This window comes from Boleophthalmus pectinirostris, unplaced genomic scaffold (assembly GCF_026225935.1).
Source record: "Boleophthalmus pectinirostris isolate CB_2022bp ecotype Guang Dong unplaced genomic scaffold, ASM2622593v1 HiC_scaffold_8, whole genome shotgun sequence".
Lineage (NCBI taxonomy): Eukaryota > Metazoa > Chordata > Actinopteri > Gobiiformes > Gobiidae > Boleophthalmus > Boleophthalmus pectinirostris.
In genome coordinates, this window is record NW_026571515.1 from 4,545,669 (window position 1) to 4,567,822 (window position 22,154).

The 22,154-nt window shown below is 40.2% G+C and overlaps 1 protein-coding gene across 1 annotated transcript in view; it reads right to left on the reverse strand.

Moving 5' to 3' along the window:
• Positions 1-22,154, reverse strand: part of dnmt3bb.1 (DNA (cytosine-5-)-methyltransferase 3 beta, duplicate b.1) — a 134,468-nt gene that overhangs the window by 37,446 nt on the left and 74,868 nt on the right. Inside the window, exons 5-8 of the mRNA XM_055165658.1 lie at positions 21,615-21,746; positions 17,968-18,099; positions 2,738-2,896; positions 1,090-1,197 (exon numbers count right to left, since the gene is read on the reverse strand). Of these exons, the coding sequence (XP_055021633.1) occupies positions 1,090-1,197; positions 2,738-2,896; positions 17,968-18,099; positions 21,615-21,746 (531 nt within the window). The remainder of the gene's footprint in view (positions 1-1,089; positions 1,198-2,737; positions 2,897-17,967; positions 18,100-21,614; positions 21,747-22,154) is intronic.

Genomic DNA, 22,154 nt, shown 5'->3' on the forward strand with positions numbered 1-22,154 from the left:
AATTATTCTATCTATGTTTTAAGGCTGTAAAACCCCTCAGCACAAACTTTCACACAGGACAAGTGCAACTTTTTACTTCCTTCTTTAAACTTATTGCTGCTGTCGTCACGTTATTTCCCTCCTTCTTTATGTAACGAACTGAAGATTCATTTATTCCGTAATGGAGCCCAACAGCGCAGAGTCCCGCACGGGTCCATTTTTGGAGACCCCCAGTACAGCACTGCACCCGCCAGGACAGGACCGCACCTGCCCGTTAACCCGAGATTATATCAAACTTTTGCGCTGCCTACGCCACGACTGAACCAAGACTAAACCAGGACTAACCCAGGGCTGATTCCAGGACTGAAGAGGAGGACTAATCCAGGACTGAACTAGGACTAAACAGGACTAAACCAGAACTGAAACAGGACTGAAACAGGACTCACCGTCGGGACGGGCTCGGAGGTGACGCAGGAGAAAGGACCGGCTCAGCTCCGCACCTCACGGAGGTAAACGCGGCAAATGCCCGATCGCGCTTTGTGGACAAACTGCTTGGCGTTCTCTCTCTCAAGTCCAAGATTAGTCCTGGTTTAGACCTGGTTTAGTCCTGACTCACCCGTGTGTAATTACTACCCGCCTGTAATACACAATACGCGTTCATACGCTATAAAAAAAAAAAAAAAGCATGCAAAATTGCACTAAAAAAAAAAATCTGAAAAACGGTGACACCGCGAAAGGTGAACCCCCACACCCCCAGGGTGTCCGGGTTTTCACAAAGGGAAATATGGTCACCCTAGTCTATCTACATCTCCAAATCTTAAAATGCTCTGTTCTACCTTATGAAATGATTATAGTGAAGGTGTATGGACTTTAAAAACACAGTGGAGCGCTTCCTGTATTACCGCATGACATCACAAGTGGAACAACGTTTTCAGTTTGAGAGAAAAACTCAGCCTAAATATGCAGGTTTGTGTGTTAAACCTGTGTAAATGAAACAAAACACAACTCCAGGTCTGTTTGCGATGAGGAAAAAACATTAGAACAGATCAGAAAATAGCGTAACATGAGCTCTTGAATGATAAAAACAGATTTTATTCGAGTCTTTCTTACCTCCAGAGCTTGAAAGATGGCCCGGCGGTAGGAGGCCAGCTTTGTGTACGAGGCCTGGTTGAAAAACTTGGGGAAAGCAGTAATGGAGTCCAATTTATCAGCAGAAACCTGAGAGAAAAACAGTTTTAAGAATCCGTGTTTCATTCGTTCATTTGTTTTTCAAAATACAACCAAAAATAAAACGAAAAAACAAAAAATCTTTTCATTATTTGTCTCCAAAACCAAAATGAAAAAACAGATAACGATTTGTTTTTTTTTTAGTTTTTGATTTTATGTTTAAATGAATAATGGAATAAAAACTGATAACTGACTGAAAACTGAACCTCAACTGACCTGGTCCGGTCTCAACTCGACGTCTGACCTCACAGCATTAGGATTCGTTCGCTCGACGGTAGGCGGATACTTTATTTAATCAGTCACTGCTATATGGTTGTGACGTATGTAATGCATCAAGTCCCGTAGGAAGAAGGACAATAACGTCTTTCCCCTTGATAAAATTCACCAAACATCTCTTTGTTTTAAAATCTCGATCTCTGTAATCCTTGCCAACACAAATATATGGCTCTTGACTGATTGTTCTGGTGCTCTGAATTCCTACTTCCGGGGTTCTTACAAACATCTAGTACAGGAGTGTCAAACCCATTTTGGTCCGGGGGCGTATCCAACCTATTTTGATCCCAAAGGGCGAAAAAAAAAAAAAAAAGCATGTAAACCCAAAAATAGCAATAAGTCAAATATTTGCAGAGAAACGCAAATCTATTACAGAAATCTTTTTAAACAATCTTTTACAAATATTATGCAATCTGAAACTTTAAGAAAAATGCAATTTCAACACAATGTTTTAACTTAAATTGTATGTAAATATCCTGCACTCGGCTCCACTTTTCTCATGTTGACATTTTTCTGATGAGGGTGTCACGGTCAACAGTCAAAACTTCCGTTTGGAAAGAGAAATATTGTGCTTCTGGTGGGAGGGGCCACGTACAGAGATCTGCTGTGATAATTACCAATATTTTAAAGTAGGTCTTACTTAATGTTTGACACATCTAGTATATTCTGATTCCTGACCTCGTCACCGAGTCAGGCTCAGGGCTGTGACAGAGGCCCATATGAAGGCACTGGGCTGGTACAGATTGAGGCTCACTGCAGCCTGGAGAAAGCCCTTTACACCCAATAAATTACATGCTCTATGAAACTCCTCATAAATATCATCGGCTCACATGGTCATACGTTTATAGGAAATAAATTTAAGAAAATATGTCATTTACAATCGTAGAGGAATTAGAATTTTTAGTGGCATGATCAGAGTGATAATATTCTAAAACAGTCGAATTTTTGTTCTTACAAGTGCTCCTGACTGTTACCTGTTTGCAGGATTTGTTCTTCCAGAAGAACATTTCCAGTTAATAAAAAGTTTTGTGAATGCCAAATATGTTCATAAGAAGGTCGCAAGTACAAATTTGTAAGAACGTTTCATGAATGACGCCCATTGAACTTGAACAGTAAGTCGATATAAAAATGATGGGGACAGGCCTACAGCTAATGCATTTGTTTATATTAGTATCTAGAACTAATTCATTCAGACGGCCATCTCCTCCTTATACTTCCCGCTTATATCTCCCACCATACCAAAGTTTTCTGTCCTTACCTCAGAAAACTTTCCATCTCCGAACCACTGGAGCCACCTCATGCCGTGGGAGGCGTGGCGTTTCCCGGTGACCCTCCACGTCACCACGATCCCCGGCCACCACGAGAAGCCCTTGATCTTCCCCCAGACCAGCTCCCCGATGCCAAAGCCTTTGTTATCCTGGAAACAGAAGAATCTGAATCATGCCCGCCGATAATAATTCCCATTTCATGTACATATACAAGGACATACATGCATGAACATTTACTTGCACATTGTTTTAAAAAAGGTGCACTACGTAACTTTTCCATATGCTCGACTCTATTTAGATTTAATCTCCCAGGACCCAGGATATCTGATCAAAACTATTTCTGGTAACACTTTATAATAACTACACCTTATTTAGCCTTAATAAAGCATGAACAAAGGCTTAATTAATAATGAACAAAGATTTAATAATGATTCACGCTTAGTAACTACTTAATTACTACTTGCACTTAATTTGCCTGTGCTGTAAACAGTTACTCATAATTATTTCATACTTAATTACTCATGAACTAACCATTTGAGCATTTATTAATCATTAGTAAACTATGAGAGAATGATTTACTAATAATGTAATGCAATGATAATTCAGGCAGCTGTTATTTGTTAGTTAAGTCTTTTTGAGAGATTTTCTAAAGTGAAGACGAATTATGCTTTATTAAGCATTTACTAAGCATGAATCATTATTAATTAAATCTTTGTTATTATTAAGTCTTTGTTCATGCTTTATTAAGGCTAAGTAAGGTGTAGTTATTATAAAGTGTTACCCTATTTCTCAATTCCCAGAAAAGGTTATGACGGGAAACTGGGAAAATAGCCTAATAAAAAAAAAAAATAATAAAAAAAAAAAGCCTCTGTCCTGTCTGCATCATGTCAGTCGATCGCACCGTTACTTCTGCACCACTCAAAATTTTAAATTCGTAATCAAGCAGCAGAAAGAAAGTTTGGAGTGAGAGAGAAATTTGTGACACCAGGAGGATGCACCATGAAACTTTCCTGGAGTCACTGGACGGACGGACAAAGTCTGGACTTCAGTGACACCGAAACCATCCTGTCGGGATTCAGAAAGACCCGAATAATTCTAACTGGAACTGATGCTGAGTCTGACGACAGCGACACAGAAGAGGAAGCGGCGCTCTGTTTACCTCCGGAGGTCGAGGCCGAGTTGCTCAGAAGTGACACACGAGGATGAAGAATTGAATGGATTTAGTGATTTGGAGTGAGATGGAGAGTTTGTTAAACTTGTTCTGTTCTGTTGTTTATGCTATAGTTTATCTGAAGAACTGTTCATATGTGACGTTAACAGTCTGTTGTGTAAATGATCTGTGAAAGGAGCAGGTTTAAAAGATTTATCTTCTTCCTTTTCCTTTTGTTCATGCAGCAAAGACGAGGTTTGTCTGTTTGTTGTTGGTGTCGTCGTTGTCGTCGTTTGTGGTCGTCGGTTGTGTTTCCAGTGTCGTCGTCGGTTGTGTTGCCGGTGTCGTCGTCGTTTGCGGTGTCGCCGTCGTTTGCAGTGCTGCCGTCGTCGTCGTTGTCGTCTGTGCTGCCGGTGTCGCTGTTTGCGCTGCCGGCGTCGTCGCCGTTTGCGCTGCCGGCGCCGTTTGCGCTGCCGGCGTCGTTTGCGCTGCCGGCGTCGTTTGCGCTGCCGTCGTCGTTTGTGTTGTTGTCAGGGAATCTACCCAAAGACAATTCTGTTAAAAAAGAACCACTCAGAACGACAAAGTGTAGATACTTGTGCGAGGCCGTCTGTCCCTTCCTGCTCTGCCTTTCACCCTCCGAGCAGCGCTTTTATTTCAACACATGACACAAACAGATTACATTTCATGACGTCACATTACATATTGTTCACATTATCTCATGACTAACAAGCTTCGACTAAACCGCCCCCCCATTTCACACTTGACGACATGTTCCAGGTGACAGACAATCACTTCGTAGTTCTCCAGGGCCCCGTGTTTAGCGTATGATGGGACAAACCCACTAGTTGTTTTCTCTACAGTAGATTCAGCTGATGTTTTCATGTTACATACATCTCGAATAAAACAAAACGCAAAGCAATGTTGATAATATTATATTACATCATGATTAATCTTTAAATGATTCATCCTTTAAATGAGTAACCCTTTAATGTGAAATACTTATAACATAAAAATTCTCTAACAGTTGTCGCCAATAAAATAATAGCAGGAGCAATAAATACATTTAAATTTAAATGTTGTTCTCTGTTCTATTGCTGTTACTTTAACTTGCCTCTCAAGATGAAATGTTGGTTCTTGGTCTCTGATTTAATCAAATAAATTTCCACCAAAAAGTGTGACTAATGTTTTTTCTTCTTTCTTCTTTCTGTAACGTAAACCCCGGAGCGACTAGTCACAAAAAAAACACAATGGTCCATCAGGCCTAATTGGGCTCCAAAAACGGAACAAAAACAACCAGAGTTATTTCAAGGGATTCCAGAGAAATGAGTCGCCTTGTCCCAGGATATGATTCATTTCATTTTAAGGGAAAACATTCAACACTCGTCTTTATGGAGACATCACACAGAAAGACATGGCATTCTTTCATCCTGTTTTTTTTTTCTTTTTAATTCTCATTTTTACAGGAAGCGTGATCTCTCAACACTTCTAACCTGCATCTTGGCCTGGTGCTGCCTCCTGCTCGTCTCCCTGGTCATGATACGGGTTTATTCAGAGCTGTTTGAGTCGGCTGTGGGCCTCAGCACATGTGCGCAAACCTCAAAAACCACCGGCTGGTCTCTGCGATTGTAAAAGCTCCTGTAGAACACTCTCAACATGTGCATCCAGGCCTCCGTAAAAGAGCAAACCACCACAAGTTAATGGGACGTTCGGAGCTGCTGCAGTTTCCTCAGTGTTCAGTAGAGGGCACTAAAGAACACCACCACTACAACTAGACAGAAGTGAACAGAAACCGGGATTATTTGGATATAATTCAAAACTATTTAATTAAACTTTTGACACGAGATTATTTTTTTATTTTATTGGTCAACCCCTGCTTTGTTTAAAGTGCTTTCTGTCTGAATATGAGCTGCACGTCTCTGTGTGGAGGAGACTTTTAGCTAGAGCTGCTCAAAAAAAAATCAATTTTCCAGAGTTTGAGCGAGATGCGAAAACCTTTCATGCCCGTGCCAAATGTACAGACGGAGGATCAAATCTTGTGAGATAGATTTTCCCATGTGCGCACAGTCTCGAGGCAATCCCATCCCTATATTGAGGATTTGCGTGTGGCGTGGCAGTCACGTGATTTAATATTTTGGAGGCCATACTGGAGGTCAGGGTTGGGGTTGATGGTGTTATTCAGTTTACAATATAATCATAGCGACTTTAAAACGCGCAAACGACGTAAAACTGTCAGAAATCGCCAGCTCGTTAGATCAGACGTCATTAGAAATATATAAAGCTAAAGTCGTCGTCCTCCTGGGTTGTGGAATAGATCTTGATCTAATAACGACGGACGCTTTGATAGTTTAATCAACGCTCGCTTTGTGCACAACCTCTAGTATCTGTTTTTTCATGTTAGATCTTCTTTAATAGGAAATAAGTGAACGTTTTGCTTTGTCTTTCACTGTGTACATGAATAATGACGGGATGTAATCTGGTGAAAGTGGGTTTTCATTCTTCATACGTACAAGAAAAAAAATACTCATTTCGTTTACTGTAAATCCCTTCTTCGTTTGTGTGGAGATGTTCCCTCACCAGAAATGAAATGTTGACTGCACAGACGATTGTTCTCAGTGGCTCCATCCCGCTCTTTTTATGTCGCTCTCCACCTGTCTGTGATCTTTATCAGCCGAGATCTGATAGATACTCTGGCCTGATTCTTTAGCAGACTGATTGGATGACAGAACATCCAACAGCAACACAGGTCAAAACCAGTGTTATTCAATTCAAATTTTATCGCACACAAATACCACATGTTGGTCCAGATGGTTAGTCTGACCTCTAATATGGCGACATCAACACCAGGTCATGTGGTTTTGTGACATAGATGCGGAACCTTAATAGTGCCATAGGTTTAATGCCATACTGTGGAATATTCCGGGCATACCAGCTACATCTATATAAAGACAGGCAGGTGACAGACCCTTACCAGAAAAATGTCACGATGCAGGTTAACTCTGTGGAGAGGTGACCCTGCTCAGAGTAAGAGTGCATTCTTTTAAAAGGTAAAAACACTGAATGGATACGCAAATAGAGAACATCTCCATGACAACCCTCCCTCTGACATTACGCACAATCTTTGTGAGCTTTAAAGCTGCGTTCAGACCGGGCAAGGCGTCCAGTTTAAACACAAAGTCTATGTGGACGTGTTAAACTCAAATTCACAGAGGGCCAAAAGTCGAGGGCCAAAATAAATATTTATTGAAAAATTTCAACAACATCTGTATGTTTTCTCTTCTTTCGAGATATGGGTCCAGTCAAGTGGTAACGGAGGGAAACAGGGTCAGATTTTTTACATTCAAATGTCTCTTATTCAGAAACTAGAGGAACTATTGAAATAAGTAAAGTATCAGAATGTAGGAAAGAGTTACACTCCAACAGGGTCAAGTTAAACCTGTGATATTCTTTCAAGTTGTTGACAAAAAATTTAAAAACTCATGTCGGTAACGGAGGGAATGAAATATGCAGCACTTTTTGGGCAATAAATCCAAACAGTGATAACTCTTGGTTCTCACTTACATATCCTTAACAAACTGGTTTGAATATTTGCTTCATATAGTTTTCTACCATATGGTACAAGATTAGGTTGAAAAACCTCTTTCTTAATAAAAAATCTCATGACTCAAAAAGTAAGGTCATGGTAACTGAGGGAAAAGTAACGGAGGGAAAATTGTTCAAACAAGGTGCAGGATTTTACATCATTTGTCAACTTTTTCCTTCTGAATACTTTAATATTACTTCAAAATGAAAGGAAACTATTTCTATAAAATATGTCAGTCCTTCCAAGCAAATCTTTATCATTTTAAATAATTTTTTTTTTTGAAAAACCCTGTCCCTTCATCAACAGTTCAAAGATGGAATAACACAAGATATGATGAAATACATCCATTTATTTACATGATTTGCAGGTCTTTGAAATTTGGGAAATAATTTTTGTTCCATGTTTCATACATGGTCTGTTTAAAACATATGGAACTTTAGAACCAAAAATGGTACAGAAAAAAGGTCAACAGTTTGATAAACTAGAGTACATATGTATCTGTTCAATACATTTTTATATCAGATGCATTAACTTGGAATTTTTGGCCTTGTTGTTTACTTCTGCTTGACCGGGCCCATATGTAATGTTAAACCTTTTCTTATTAAAACTTTTCTAAATATTAAAATAACAAAATTTTAAATAAATAAATTGTCTCTATAGTCTGTCTGTAGCCCGCGGGCAGCTCTAAAACATTTGATAAGATCTCGTGGGCCAAATATAAATTTTGCCCCCGAGCCTGAGTTTGACATGTCTGGTCTTGAGTGTTCTGTGTTTTTGCGGTGCGTCTTCAGGCGTCTGTGTGGTGAAAATCTGGCGTCGACGATCTGGATGAACGCCCAGAGTGTCGGCGTCAGAAGTTAAAAAAGTGGAACCTTTGGCGTCGGATGTGTCAACAAATCACGGACGACAAGCGACAAGTAAATCAAACAGTAAACAGTGCCGTGTCATTAAAGACGTTTGATTAAAATAAATAAATATTTATGTAGGACTGCCGCACACTGCTGTCAGGCTGACGTCACTACTCCATCTGTCCAGTCGGAGTTTCCAAGAAAACAACCACTCTCCACTCAGTCAGAATTGGGAGTAAGACACTCTAAATGCTTGTATATCTTGTTCACATGCTCTCCGTGAAAAAGTCTAAGGACTAAAGTCACTCTCTCGACCGGGTAAACAAGGCACTCGTAGAACACAGCGGAAACCCTCGACGCACGTCAAGTATTTTTCTCCCGTGCATCAGGGGCGTCTGAACTCAAACACAAAGGCTCCAACTAGAGGCGTCCAGCGTGTTTTTTGCCGCCACAGTCTGAACGCAGCTTAAGTCACGTTATAATGTCGTTACCTCCATAAAAAAACAATTCATTTTTCAGTTCGCGCAAATGTACAGAATGTTTAGTGGAGAACAGCGATGTAGAAGTTTGTATCAGATTTCTCTTTGCTTGTTGGTGTTGACATTTGTGAGGTCATGTCCGTACATTTTTCCATGGAATATTGTCAGTAAAGTCGGGGTCTCACAGCGCACGAGTAGGGCTTTGTTTAGGAGGTGCACTCGTGGTGACTCCGTTTTTCCGCGGCGACTCATTATAAAACAAGTTTAACTGAAGATGAAGCCAAGTAAGTTAATTTTGAAAAGTTTTTCAAAGTTTGGTGCAGCGTCTTCACTCACGTCTGCTCAAGCCGACATCTTCTTCGCTTCCCCAGTTTAGGCTCCTGGCTCCACTAATGACATCACTCTAGTCCAATGAGATTCATTTGTTCTTCCGATATTTTACATTAGGTTTTTTTTTTCAGACCAAGAGTTTTGTTTGATACCAGACTAGCGCTTGGTCTGAAAAAAGAACCTAATAATATAATGACATCACTCTGTTGCAGCCAATGAAACCGCGGCAGGTGTAACCCCGTCGTCATATCACTGAATACATATCAGTAGTATTAACTGAACACATTTTAGTTCACATTTAGACAAAAATATCAGAATACATTTATTTATATATACACTTGTATACACATATGTACATACAAACATACATATACACATCACAGATATCCAGTACATATACTCTATATAAATGTTTACACACATATGCATAACATATACATACATGCAGAAACATATTTCTGTTTGTAGTCGTACAAACTAATAATAATATTAATTTAGGCACAAAGTTTATCGTTTATGATCGTATAAAATAAACAGTAATGAGAATGAAAAATTTTGGGATTTTTTGTTTTCGTTTATGATCGTACAAACTAATAGTATGAGTAGATGAAGGCTCAAAAGTTTATCGTTTATGATCGTACAAAATAAACAGTAATGAGAATGAAAAATTTAAGGATTTTTTCATTTTTGTTTATGGTCGTACAAAATAAACAGTAATGAGAATGAAAAATTTAAGGATTTTTTCGTTTTTGTTTATGGTCGTGCAAACTAATAATATTAATGAAGAAGACAAAAAAGTTTATCGTTTATGATCGTATAAAATAAACAGTAATGAGAATGAAAATTTTGGGATTTTTTGTTTTCGTTTATGATCGTACAAATAAACAGTAATGAGAATGAAAATTTTGGGATTTTTTGTTTTCGTTTATGATCGTACAAAATAAACAGTAATAAGAATAAAAAAATTTAGAATTTTTTTATTTTCGTTTATGGTCGTACAAACTAATAGTATGAGTAGATGAAGGCTCAAAAGTTTATCGTTTATGATTGTACAAAACAAACAGTAATAAGAATAAAAAAATTTAGAATTTTTGTTTTACTTTATGGTCGTACAAGCTAACAACAGTAATAAAGAAGGCACAAAGTTTATCGTTTTATGGTCGTACAAAATAAACAGTAATAAGAATGAAAAATTTTGGGATTTTTTCATTTTTGTTTATGGTCGTGCAAACTAATAATATTAATGAAGACGACAAAAAAGTTTATCGTTTATGATCGTACAAATAAACAGTAATGAGAATGAAAAATTTAAGGATTTTTGTTTTCGTTTATGGTCGTACAAACTAATAATAGTACTGATTATTAGGGGTGTCAAATTATTGCGTTAATTGAGATTAATTAATTACAGTCATATTTAGCGCGTTATGTTTTTTAATCGCATTAATCTCATTTTTAATCTTAAACTTTACTGTTTCTGTATGCGAGTTGCTTTATTATAAAATCTGTTTTTATGTGTTGTTGGGACAACAACACACACACAAAAACACATTTATAACTTTTTTTATTTCGGTAATTCCACTCATTGCCGGAAATCCACACAAAACGCGCGCAGTAAGAGCGACGTAAACGTCATGGACGAGGTGGAAGAGCCAGTAGAACAGAGGCAGCAGTGCACAGGTAAAAACGCATTCGTGTCTTGGAAATTATTCTCCCAACGTGAAATATAAAAGAAAATAACAAATATAATATCGCCTACAACTTAAATGTCACTAGTGAAAACAACCTGCATAGACTCATGATGTCTGCACTACTGTCCTATACACACACACAAACACACACAAACACACACACACACAAACACACACACACACAAACACACACCTTCATCATCGTCATTAACCTGAGACGCGTGGACCACGTTTCCTTCCGTAGTTACTGCGTGGACACAGACCTGCTCCCGTGAGCCGCGTGTGGATCGTGTTTTCTCGCGTACGCGGCGTAAACCGCGCTTCCTCCTGTGAACCTCTAAACCAGAACTAACACCAAGACTAAAACCGGGACTAACCCAGTCCAGGACTAAACCAGTCCAGGTCTAAACCAGGTCTAAACCAGGACTAAACCAGGACTAAACCAGGACTAAACCAGGACTAAACCAGGTCTAAACCAGGACTAAACCAGAACACCAGGACTAAAATCAGGACTAACCCATTCCAGGACTAAACTAGGACTAAAGTAGGACTAAACCAGGTCTAAACCAGGACTAAAACCAGTGATCTCATATATAAAGCATTTCTCTATCAATAATATTTTTAATCTGGTTAAGGAAAGACTGGACTTTTTATTGTCTTTAAGTCGACAAAAGTTATTATGTTCAGATTTCCTCGTCTTTGCTACTTTACAGCAAACAGTTTCTTATTCATGGAGACTTGGGCTCAACAGCCAATTTGGAGAGATTTGTTAAACAATAAATGACTTTATAAAGTCACTTTTTTTTGTTCTATATCAGTCTTTTGATCTGCCACAATAATGTAATAATGAATTTAAATGAAAATACCTCAAATTGAAGGCTTTTCTCAGCAATTTTTAGGTGAGATTAAAAAGAGATTAATTATATTAATTAATTACAGATCATAATTAATTAATCTCTCAATTTTTTTAATCGCATGACAGCACTACTGATTATATTAGTTCTGTACGAACAGCTCAGAACAAGCTGGGCTGCTTTATTTTGAGCGACTTGTAACCTGTACAAGTTAGTTTCACATGTGTTTGACCAAATAACAGATGCATAATCCATCTGAGAAAGAACTAATGACTGTAGTAGATTTTTGAGCGACCACTGTGGGAGACATTTCTACAGTGTCTGATCATGCCCAGACTACCACCCATTTTCTTCAGTATGTGATCTATATGGCTGGTCCATGTTTTAACTTGTACATTTTCTTAATTATTCCTTTGTATGCCCTAAAACCTTCTTAAAAATAAAGTAACAAAAAAAACAAAAAAAAAAAACCCACAGTGGAGCACTTCCTGTATCACCGCATGACATCACAAGAGATTCAAAATTGAGTTTTGACGATAATTGTTCTGGTGCGTGTAAAAGAGGCACCAGCGCCTTCATTGTCTGAGAAAGTTGTCCTTTTACCGTGTAGAGAGAACCATGATGACACTGTTTTATAAAACATTTATGGAATCAGTTTTAACATTTTCATTGGTCTCGTGGTTTGGGAGCATTTCTGCTAAAAACAAGAACTCCCTGAATCAGTTGGTTAAATGGGCGAGTAAGGTGATTGTTCATCCTCAGAGCCGCTGGACTCTCTGTACTCGAGACACTTACAGACGACGTCCCAGAGTATTTTGGGAGACGTGCAACATCCACTAAACTCAGAGTTTCAGCTGCTTCCCTCTGGTCAGAGGTTTTTAGTCCCAAGATCTAGAACGAATCGTTTTAAGAGGAGCTTCATTCCGGCTGCTATCATACTTATGAATAAATTGTAATCTATTTATTTAAGATTGTGTGTTTTTAACATATTTAAGATTTATTTATTGTGATTTTAGACAAGTGTGTTGGATGATTTTCATTGGTTGTTTATGGAACAAACCATTCTGCTCTGGAGCATCTGTAACACTTTATTGTAACATTTTATTGTGTTTTTATGTGTGTTTTGTGGATGAATGAAATGTGGAACCTGTCTCTTAAATCTGCAAAACAAATTTACCTACAGGTACGAATAAAGCGACCTAACCCTAACCCTAAGAGAACTGTTGAAATACGCAGGCGAAGGAATGAAAACACAACTCCGGGTCCGTTTGTGATGAGGAAACAACAAAAGATTAAAAAAATAATAATAATAAAGTAATAGGAGCCCTTTAAAATAAACCGGCTGAACTTTTTCGTGTCGTGGCCTGTGTTGGGGTAGACCAGCATACAGGCGTCGTCTCTCAAGTGAATTGGAGCATTGATAAAAGCCAACAGCCCTGCTCTGTGTGTGTGTGTGTGTGTGTGTGTGTGTGTGTGTGTGTGTGTGTGTGTGTGTGTGTGCGTGGGGCCAGCTGCACACACAAGGCCAGGTGGAGGAGGACGACGACCACAAATACTTCCTCTTTTTCATAAGCAAATATTTTGTCAAAATGAACCAAACCTCAAGATGTGCAGCGACTCAAAAGGGAATTTTAGTCGAGCTGTAATTCTTTGTTGGAGTGAACGTATAATTACTTGATTATGTGGTTCAAATAATCATCCATGCAAGTTAAAAGACCTGTTATTCAGAGACCTGTTATTCTGAAATATCTGAGTGGGCAAACTTTTTCAATCCAAGATCTACTTTTAAAGGCAGCAAAGTCCAAAGATCAAGCAGCAGATTTGTATTAAAGCTGGGTGTTATTAGAGTATTAATTATTTTTTATTAATTAATTGATTATTTTTTATTACTTTAAAATAAACATTTAAATAAAGTAGGGCTGGGCAAATTTTTTTTTTTTAATTAATCGCATTAATCGCATGAGTTCAAGTGATTAATCGCATGTTATACGCAAAACCAATTAATTAAAAAGTAGAGTATATTAGTATATTTTTTCAATATTTTTTTATTCAGTGAGTAATAAACACTACACTAGTAATTAATTTCTAGATCATTGTTATAAACTTGGACTGATTTCTCTTGGGAAACAAAGGGTTAATATAATAGAATGGAAATGGACCAATCCACATTTTTTCTTCCAGTTGTATCTGGGTAAATCAGTGACCGGGCCGGCGGCTCGCGGAGGCTCGGACACGTTGCATCTCACGTGGTCAGAAAAAAAGTGAAAAAAGAATAAAGAAAAGACGTCAAACTTAAAGAAATGCTCACGGTGAACTTTTTCAAAATAAAAGCCAGTGAGAAACAGACGTTTACAGTTAAATAAATACATTTTAAAAACTGCGTTAACGGCGTTAAAATAATTGTCGGCGATAATGACTTAATTAACGCAAAATTAACGCATTACCGTGCCCGGCCCTAAAATAAAGACAATATGTAAATTAAAGCTGTAACAATAACTGATATATCACATATTGTGGTGTTACAAACCAGTGCGAGGGACCAAGGAAAGTAACACAAACAAGACGTGATGTAAGGTAAGTGGCTTTTATAGGAGTTTCAGCTGACGTCATTGTTATTAAAAGCCCGCGTTGCTGCTGGGAAATTATTTGGTCGGAGGCAAGAAACACGGTAGCGTCAAACACAGTGCGTAACCTCACGTATTTATCCCCGATAATGGTAAATTCCTGCTGCATTATCGGATGCACAAATAGAAGCACGGAAGAAGGAAAATGTCTTTTTCGTATTCTGAGTGAAAAGAACCACTAACGGTGAATTAAACGGCTTTCAAACATCCGCAGAGCAAACGTAGAAGATCCTAACAAACCGTGGACTCCAACAAGTTCAACAACACATCGAGACTCTTGGAGGTTTTCATCTTTTCTGCTGTGAATGGCCCAGGAGTTTCCACCAAGTCATTGTGGATATCGCCCAAGTGAATATTTGTCCAGGTAGTTGGAGATTCCGACCAGAAATTTGGTTTGGTCCAGACTTTTGTCGGGGTTGAAAAGGGTGATTTGTCGTCCGTCGATGCTTATGACCAATTTCTGGTCAAATGGTCTTGGGTCCTCTGCCGTTAGAGTGGATAAATAACCGGGATCAATACCCTTTACGTGCTTTCTCGCTCCGTCCGTCATGTTGAATTAGTGTTTCTTGCCGCCGATCAAAATAATTCCCAGCATGCAACACGCTTTTGTCAACAATGAAACTCGCCTATAAAGTAAATGTAAGGAAGTATAATAACAACAAAAAAAAAGCCGTTTTACATACGATAAATCAAAATTTCCAAATACAACTAAATATCTCTATTGGGTTAAATAACTTAAAGAAAATACAAATGCACAAGGGCCGAGCCAAACTGGCAAATACAAACAAACTATAGGTCAACAGCGACCCCTAGAGTCTCAAAACTCTCAGTAGCAAAGGGATGTGACGAACACAAGTCTATCAACGACTGTGGCGAACTGAAACTGACATCCAGCCGCCCGGAGGAACAGGCGCACAGCACTTTTATTGGACAAGGTGATGGGATGTGAAGGAAGGGACTTGGAGGAGCGGGACGTCAATCAACCAGGTACGAGGAACATCAGAAACCCGTCCAACAGCGACGGGACCACACCCCACCAATCAGGCGCCAGGTACCACACAGGACATGTAAATATGAAAGGTAAAACAGGGAGCGCAGTAACATGTGGCACAATCGCAACGAGCAATAAAAACACCCAAATTTGAATATCTTATTAATATACTAAGTTAATATTGGGGATGGGACGAGATCTCGCGAGATCAAATTGTCATGAGACTGTGCGCACATGGGAACTGACCCTCCGTCTGAACATTTGGAACGGGCATGAAAGGTTTACACGCCTCACTCAAGTTTTGGAAAGTTGTGTGGGGGAGTTTGTGTGGAGGAGTCTACAGCTGCTCGGAGACGTGTAGCTCCCACATTCAGACAGAAAACACTTTAAACTCTGTCTCAGTTTTTTTATTTCGTAGTGACAGGACCAATACTGATGCAAATAATCACTGCTAAAGTTGGTAGAAAAAGATCCTGAAATAATATACTGTATTTTTCGGGCTATTAGTCGCTCTGGATTATAAGTCGCACTGTCATTAAATGGTCTTTTTTCGAACTTTTTTCATAAATAAACCGCGTGGGACTTTAAAGGAAACACAACAGTGTGATGGGTGAGTGGTTTTGTTTGTTTGTTCGTTCACGGTGACTCTGGGCTTTGTTCAGTTGTGGCGTGTAGGGAGGGTGTGTCTGGGACCAACGGATTGTCGGCGTGTTCGCACTGACTCAGTTGTTCAGTCGTGTCTAGAAGCGGCACATTGCGCTCGCTTTTTCGGTTCGTTCCTCCGTTCCGTTCCTCGTCGGCGTGGAGTGATGAGTGTGTCTGTGGGTGTGTTTCGCTGTGCGGTCGCTGTCTGCTCCGTGTGTGTTTGTGTGTGTTCTGCAGGTGGTGCGGCTTTGTAGTTTACTGAAGTCGTACTGGGACATCCGAGTGGATTCGTGTATAGGGCGCTCTGGATTGTGGTGCGCAGTCGTTTTTTGATGCGGTTAGCGGCTTAAGAGCGCGTCTAATAGCCCGGAAAATACAGTAATCAAATGTGCACACGTCTAATTCATCTCTGGGCCGTGTGGAAGGTGCAGTGTTTTTCACACTTAAACACTGATCCACAAAGGGATATTTAGGCCTTTTTCATCCATAATGACTTAGTTTAAAGTGAGAAAAAAAGAGAGAAGAGCTCCTCTGTGTCCCACTCTGTAATTCTAGAGCAGCAGCAGAGTGAGCAACACAAAATAGAGGAGCAGGTCCAGGTTTATTCTAAACATTTAAATGATAAGGCCTATACTGAGTATAATAATCATAACTGAATATAAGAATCAGTAGTGATGCATGGGCTGTTTAAAGCATAAAGGTTGTTAAATGCATCAAAAGCAAATGATAAAAATGACTCAATTTTGTCATTTTTATAACTATCAACACTTAAAAACTATTCACAACACAATATATCAAGAAATTAAACCAATCCATCCATCCATTTTCTTCCACTTATCCAGGGCCGGGTCGCGGGGGCAACAGTCTAAACAGGGACTCCTAGACTTCCTTCACCCCAGACACTTCCTCCAGCTCCTCCAGGGGGACCCCGAGGTGTTCCCAGGCCAGCCCAGAGACACAGTCCCTCCAGCTTGTCCTGGGTCGTTCCTCGTCTTTCTGGTGGGACATGCCCAGAAAACCGAGGGAGACGCCCAGGAGGCATCTGGAACAGATGTGTGGCCATACCGGCTTGTCAAAACCTGATCCTGTCAGATCTCAGAAGCTCCGCAGGGCCGGGCCTGGGTAGTACTTGGAGGGGAGACCACTGGGAATTCCAGGAGCCATAATGGGCCAGTCGTAAAAACTGTTGTTGTGCCCTTAGGCAAGACACTTCACCCACATTGTCTAGTATGAAAGTGGTGTGTGAATGACGATGGTGGTTGGAGGGGCCGATGGTGCAGATTGGCAGCCTCACCTTCCGTCAGTCTGCCCCAGGGCAGCTGTGGCTACAGTAGTAGTTTACTACTGCTGAGTGTTGAGTGAGTGAATAATGAACTGTAAAGCACTTTGGGTGTCTTGAAAATTTATTAAAAGCTGCCTGAACCTCCTCAGCTGCTTCTCTTAACGTGGAGGAGCAGCGGATCTACTCCAAGCTCCTCCCGTGTGACTGAGCTCCTCAACAGGGTGAGGGAGCGCCCAGCCACCCTGGAGAGGAAACTAATTTCGGCCGCTTGTATCCGCAATTTCGTCCTTTCGGTCATTACCCAGAGCTCGTGACCATAGGTGAGGGGAGGAACATAGACTGACGGTAAATCGAGAGCTTTGCCTTTCAGTTCAGCTCCCTTTTCACCACAACGGTCCGATACAGCACCATACTGCACCACCTGGCATCCACCTGTCAACCTCATGCTCCATCCTCCCTTCAATCGTAAACAAGACCAAGATACCTGAATCTCCACAGAATCAAAACAGAACTGATCTGATTATTGCAAATTATTCAAAATCTCGTCTCGTGTCTCATCTCGCCTTGTGAAAATTCTGTCTCGTTCCACCCCTAATTAATAACAGTCAAAGCAACAGCATCTAACCTAAAAAGTTACGCAGTGCACCTTTAATTCTCTAGTCGGTTAGAGCCCGTCAATGGAGCGACGCAGTTTTCCGATATTACTGGTTTTACTGGTCCAAATCAGTAACAAAAACCAAACTCACGTTATACTCCGGCTGCGTCTCGGAGCTGGAGGTGCTGCTGCTTTGGGCCGAGTCCTTCGAGTCCTGCTCCATCAGCTCCAGACTGGGGGCTTCAGGGACACTGGGCACCGCCGGGGCTCTCCTGGATACAAACTGACAGAGAAAAAAAAGAAAAAGTAAATTTGTGAACCTCTGAGTTATGTGGCAACGGTGACTCTGCATTTGAATGTCTGCGTGGGGGGAAAAAAAAACACAGTAAATGCAAATAAACTACTCTCAGAAGTTCCATTTATTCTAAAAGTTCGACTGGAAAAATCAAACCCACGTGTTAATCTATGAGAATCTAAATGTGTTTAGGTTTTACTTCTTCAGTTTCACGGGGTTGGCTTCAGGTTGTGCTCAGATCAAACCAGGACCACACAGAACGCACGATGTCAACACTAAAACAACAATAAAACCGACATCCTCCATGAGAAAACTCGTCTTTCACACTTTTTATAGAGCGATTAGCTGCTGATTCACAAAGAACAAGTTGTGAACGGAAACCGAAACATCATCTGCTGTAGGTGAGGTCATGACCCAGAAAACGGTCGCTCTTCGCACAGGAGCAGGAATGTGGACAATCTAATAGTTTTATCGTTTCCTTCATAGCGCAGGACTTGGCTTCGGTACTTTTTGTTTTAAAGTCGGATTGAAGTACAAATAAACAGAGCAGATTTCCCATTAGGATATAACTGAATAATAAGAACAACAGATTTAAACGTCACTGTTGCACCGAGCACAAAAATACTAATCAGAAAAACTTATGTAAGTTTAAGTTTATTTAGTTTTTTAATGATAGAAAAATTAGGAATTAGCCCAGTAATACCCACAACATTTAACATTTAGGCCCCGTTTACACGTACACGGGTATTTTTAAAAACGGAGACATTTCCCTTCGTTTGTGTTTGTTCCCATCTTTTACTCGCAAACGGCAAATTCGCCCCTGAAAATGAATCTTTCTAAAAACTCCGGCGAGAGTGAAGATTCTGGAAAGTCCAGTTTTGCGTTTGCGTGTAAAGTGAAATAAATGGAGTTTTGTTCAGTCGACGCGTCAAAAGTGCGACCATGTGTTTGCAGACACAGCTGATGGATCATTAATCTGATTCATTCGCCGGTTTCACTTCATAGAAACCGTCTGACATCGCAGTGTTAGGATTCGTTCGCTTGACTGTAGGCGGGTACTTTTTATCATTTAACCAATCGCTGCTATTTGGTCGTGACGTATGTAATGCGCCGCTAACAGGGCTAACTGGTATATTAAGCTTTTCTCAAATCCCGTAGGAAGAAGGACAATAACGTCTTTCCCCTTGATGAAATTCACCAAACATTCTCTTTATTCCAGTTTTAAATCCTCGATCTCTGCAATCGTTGACAACACAGAATATATGGCTCTTCGCTGATTGGCTGGTGCCCAAACTCACACTTCCGGGGGTTTTGCGAACAGTCTAGTGCACAGGTGTCAAACATAAGGCCCTCCAAGACCTTTAATGTGGCCCTTGGGTGATTTTCTACTAAAATATTAGAATGATCTTTTCTATTAAAATATTGTTAATTTTCTGTGGTGTTTATCACAGCAGCGTCTCCAGTGTCTCTGTACGTGGCCCCTCCCACCAGAGCAGCACAAATGAAGACTTGTCTCTTTCCAAACGCTCTTAAAGGACGATCGTTTTGACTGTTGACCGTGACACCCTCATCAGAAAAATGTCCAACATGAGAAAAGTGGAGCCGAGTGCAGGATTTTACAAGAAAAATTGACTTATTTCTATTTGCATACAAGTTCATGTTAAAACATTGTGTTGAAATTGAATTTTTCTTAAAGTTTCAGGTTGTTCATAATATTATAATATTATAATAAGAAAGAGTTCATCAATTAAAAAAGATTTCTGTAATATACTTGTGTTTCTCTGCACAAATATTTGAACTTATTGTTATTTTTGGGGTTTATATGACATGAGTTTTCTGATCCGGCCCCTTTGAGATCAAAGTCGGCTGGATACGGCCCCCGGACCAAAATGAGTTTGACACCCCTGGTCTAGTGTATTCTGATTCCTGACCTAGTCACTGGAGAGAAATGAAATTGAGCGGAGGCACTAGGTGGCACCAGCCTGGCTAATGGATCATATCCATGACCAGAGACCAATGAGCTCGGAGGTCAGTGATTTTGCCACTTCTCCCTCCTACTTAAAGACCCAGTTGCCGTCTCTGCCAACGTCGCCGGTTTTGGGTCCAACCTGGGAGGACCTGCTGTCTGTCGCCCATAATCCGGGCGTAGTTATGATGGAGTTTGTGGGAAATATTATGTGTTGGTCATGCTAATTCACCCAATATTATGGACTTTGGAATGACAACAGGGTGGAAAACACGTATGACTATCTATAGGTCTATATAACATGTTTTTCTGTACTTTGAGTGCCACGAAGCAGAAAAACTGACATATGTGGACCCCGTGGCATGTTTCCACCCATGATAAGGTGTACTGGGTCAGCAGTATTGTTCATTTTCTTGCTGTGTATATGCTAAATCAACAAGTTAATGTTTTGTCAAGATGTAGTATAAAGCTACCCCTGATTTTGAGTTGGTCAGAGACGTCGTCCGGGGTGGCAGTTGTACTTGGTAATCAACTTGAATCTCTCTCAATGGAAATGCTGAAATAAAGTGGCCTGTTCTCTCGGATTCTCCATCTCCTGTGCTTCTTTTTAGGACACGCATTGAACCTTCCGAAAAAACCCACAAGTTCGATGGCATATTTATGCGGGTTGACGTAAGCGAAAACTTTTTTGAAAATTATGCTATGTGCGCGTGGTCAGGCTGGCACCACCTAGTGCCTCTGCTTAATCTTATTTCTCTCCAGCGACTAGATCAGAAATCAGAATACACTACATGGTTTGTAATAATCTCAGAAGTTGTAGACCGCGCACCGGCCAATCAGTGAAGAGCTGTGAAGCCATGACGTCAAACTCAAGCGTCTGTCTGGGTCCCTTTTGTGGAACAGCACAACATCCACCAGATCTCATATTTGGAGGGCATCATCCTAATGGTACAGGTGAGTGCAGTGCATGTAAATATAAAAACTTTTGACACCACGGAGAGGTGTAGCGAGCGACTACAATTGGCTACAGTTGGAATCCGTAAGTCTTCTACGGGCTGTGCACTAGTTTTTTTTATAATTCTATCACCACATGAAACCCATTCACATTACAATATATAAAGAACTTAAACCAATTAGAAATCATGAGACCAAAACTGAAAATTCTTGTTCTCGTGGACCCAGTCTCATGTCTTGTCTCGCCTCATGAAAATTCTGTCTCGTCTGACTCTTAGTTAACAGCGTATTGGTCTGGGTCCCTTTTGTGGAACAGCACAACAGTAAACAAAGTGTTGAGATGGACGTAGACGAAGACAGACATTCTGTGTTGGCAACGATTCCCGAGATCGAGGATTTAAAACAAAGAGAATGTTTGGTGAATTTTATCAAGGGGAAAGATGTTATTGTCCTTCTTCCTGCAGGATTTACATTACAGACGTCACGACCAAACAGCAGCGATTGGTTAAATAAAAAAAGTACCCTCCTACTGTCGAGCGAACATACTCAGCTCTGTGTAAACGTAGCTTTATTATGAGCTCACCTGTAGCGCTCCCGTGTCCTGTTTGCGGTTCTGCCTTCGGGGTTTGCTGCTGTTGGGAGTCTGTCCGGCCTGAAAGATCGTCCTGGGGCGAGGAGTCTGTCGCAAACTCAACTGGGACTCCCCGGACGACTTCTACAAATACAAACATTTAGTGAATTAAAAAAGAACACACACGATACCAGTCAAAAGTCTGGACACATTTTGGACACATTAGCATTGTAGATTTTCTCTGAAGGCATCAAACCAAAACTATGAAGGAACACGTAGAATATTCACTGCGTGTTATTACATATCTTGGGTTTTATGCATATTCTCCAACTCCAAGCTGTATAAACTTGAACTTTTATTGGATTTAAGCAGATCCGGAGATGTGTTTTTGAGTGTGGTCTAAGGAGATGAACGCTCTATATCAAGGTGTGCGGAATTATAAGGCAGCTTCTTTTCCTCAGGCGAAATGGGCCGAAAGAGATTTTTGAAAAGTCAAAAATTGTAAAAAAAAAAAAAAAAAAAAAAGATAATTGCAAAGATATTGGGGCGTGG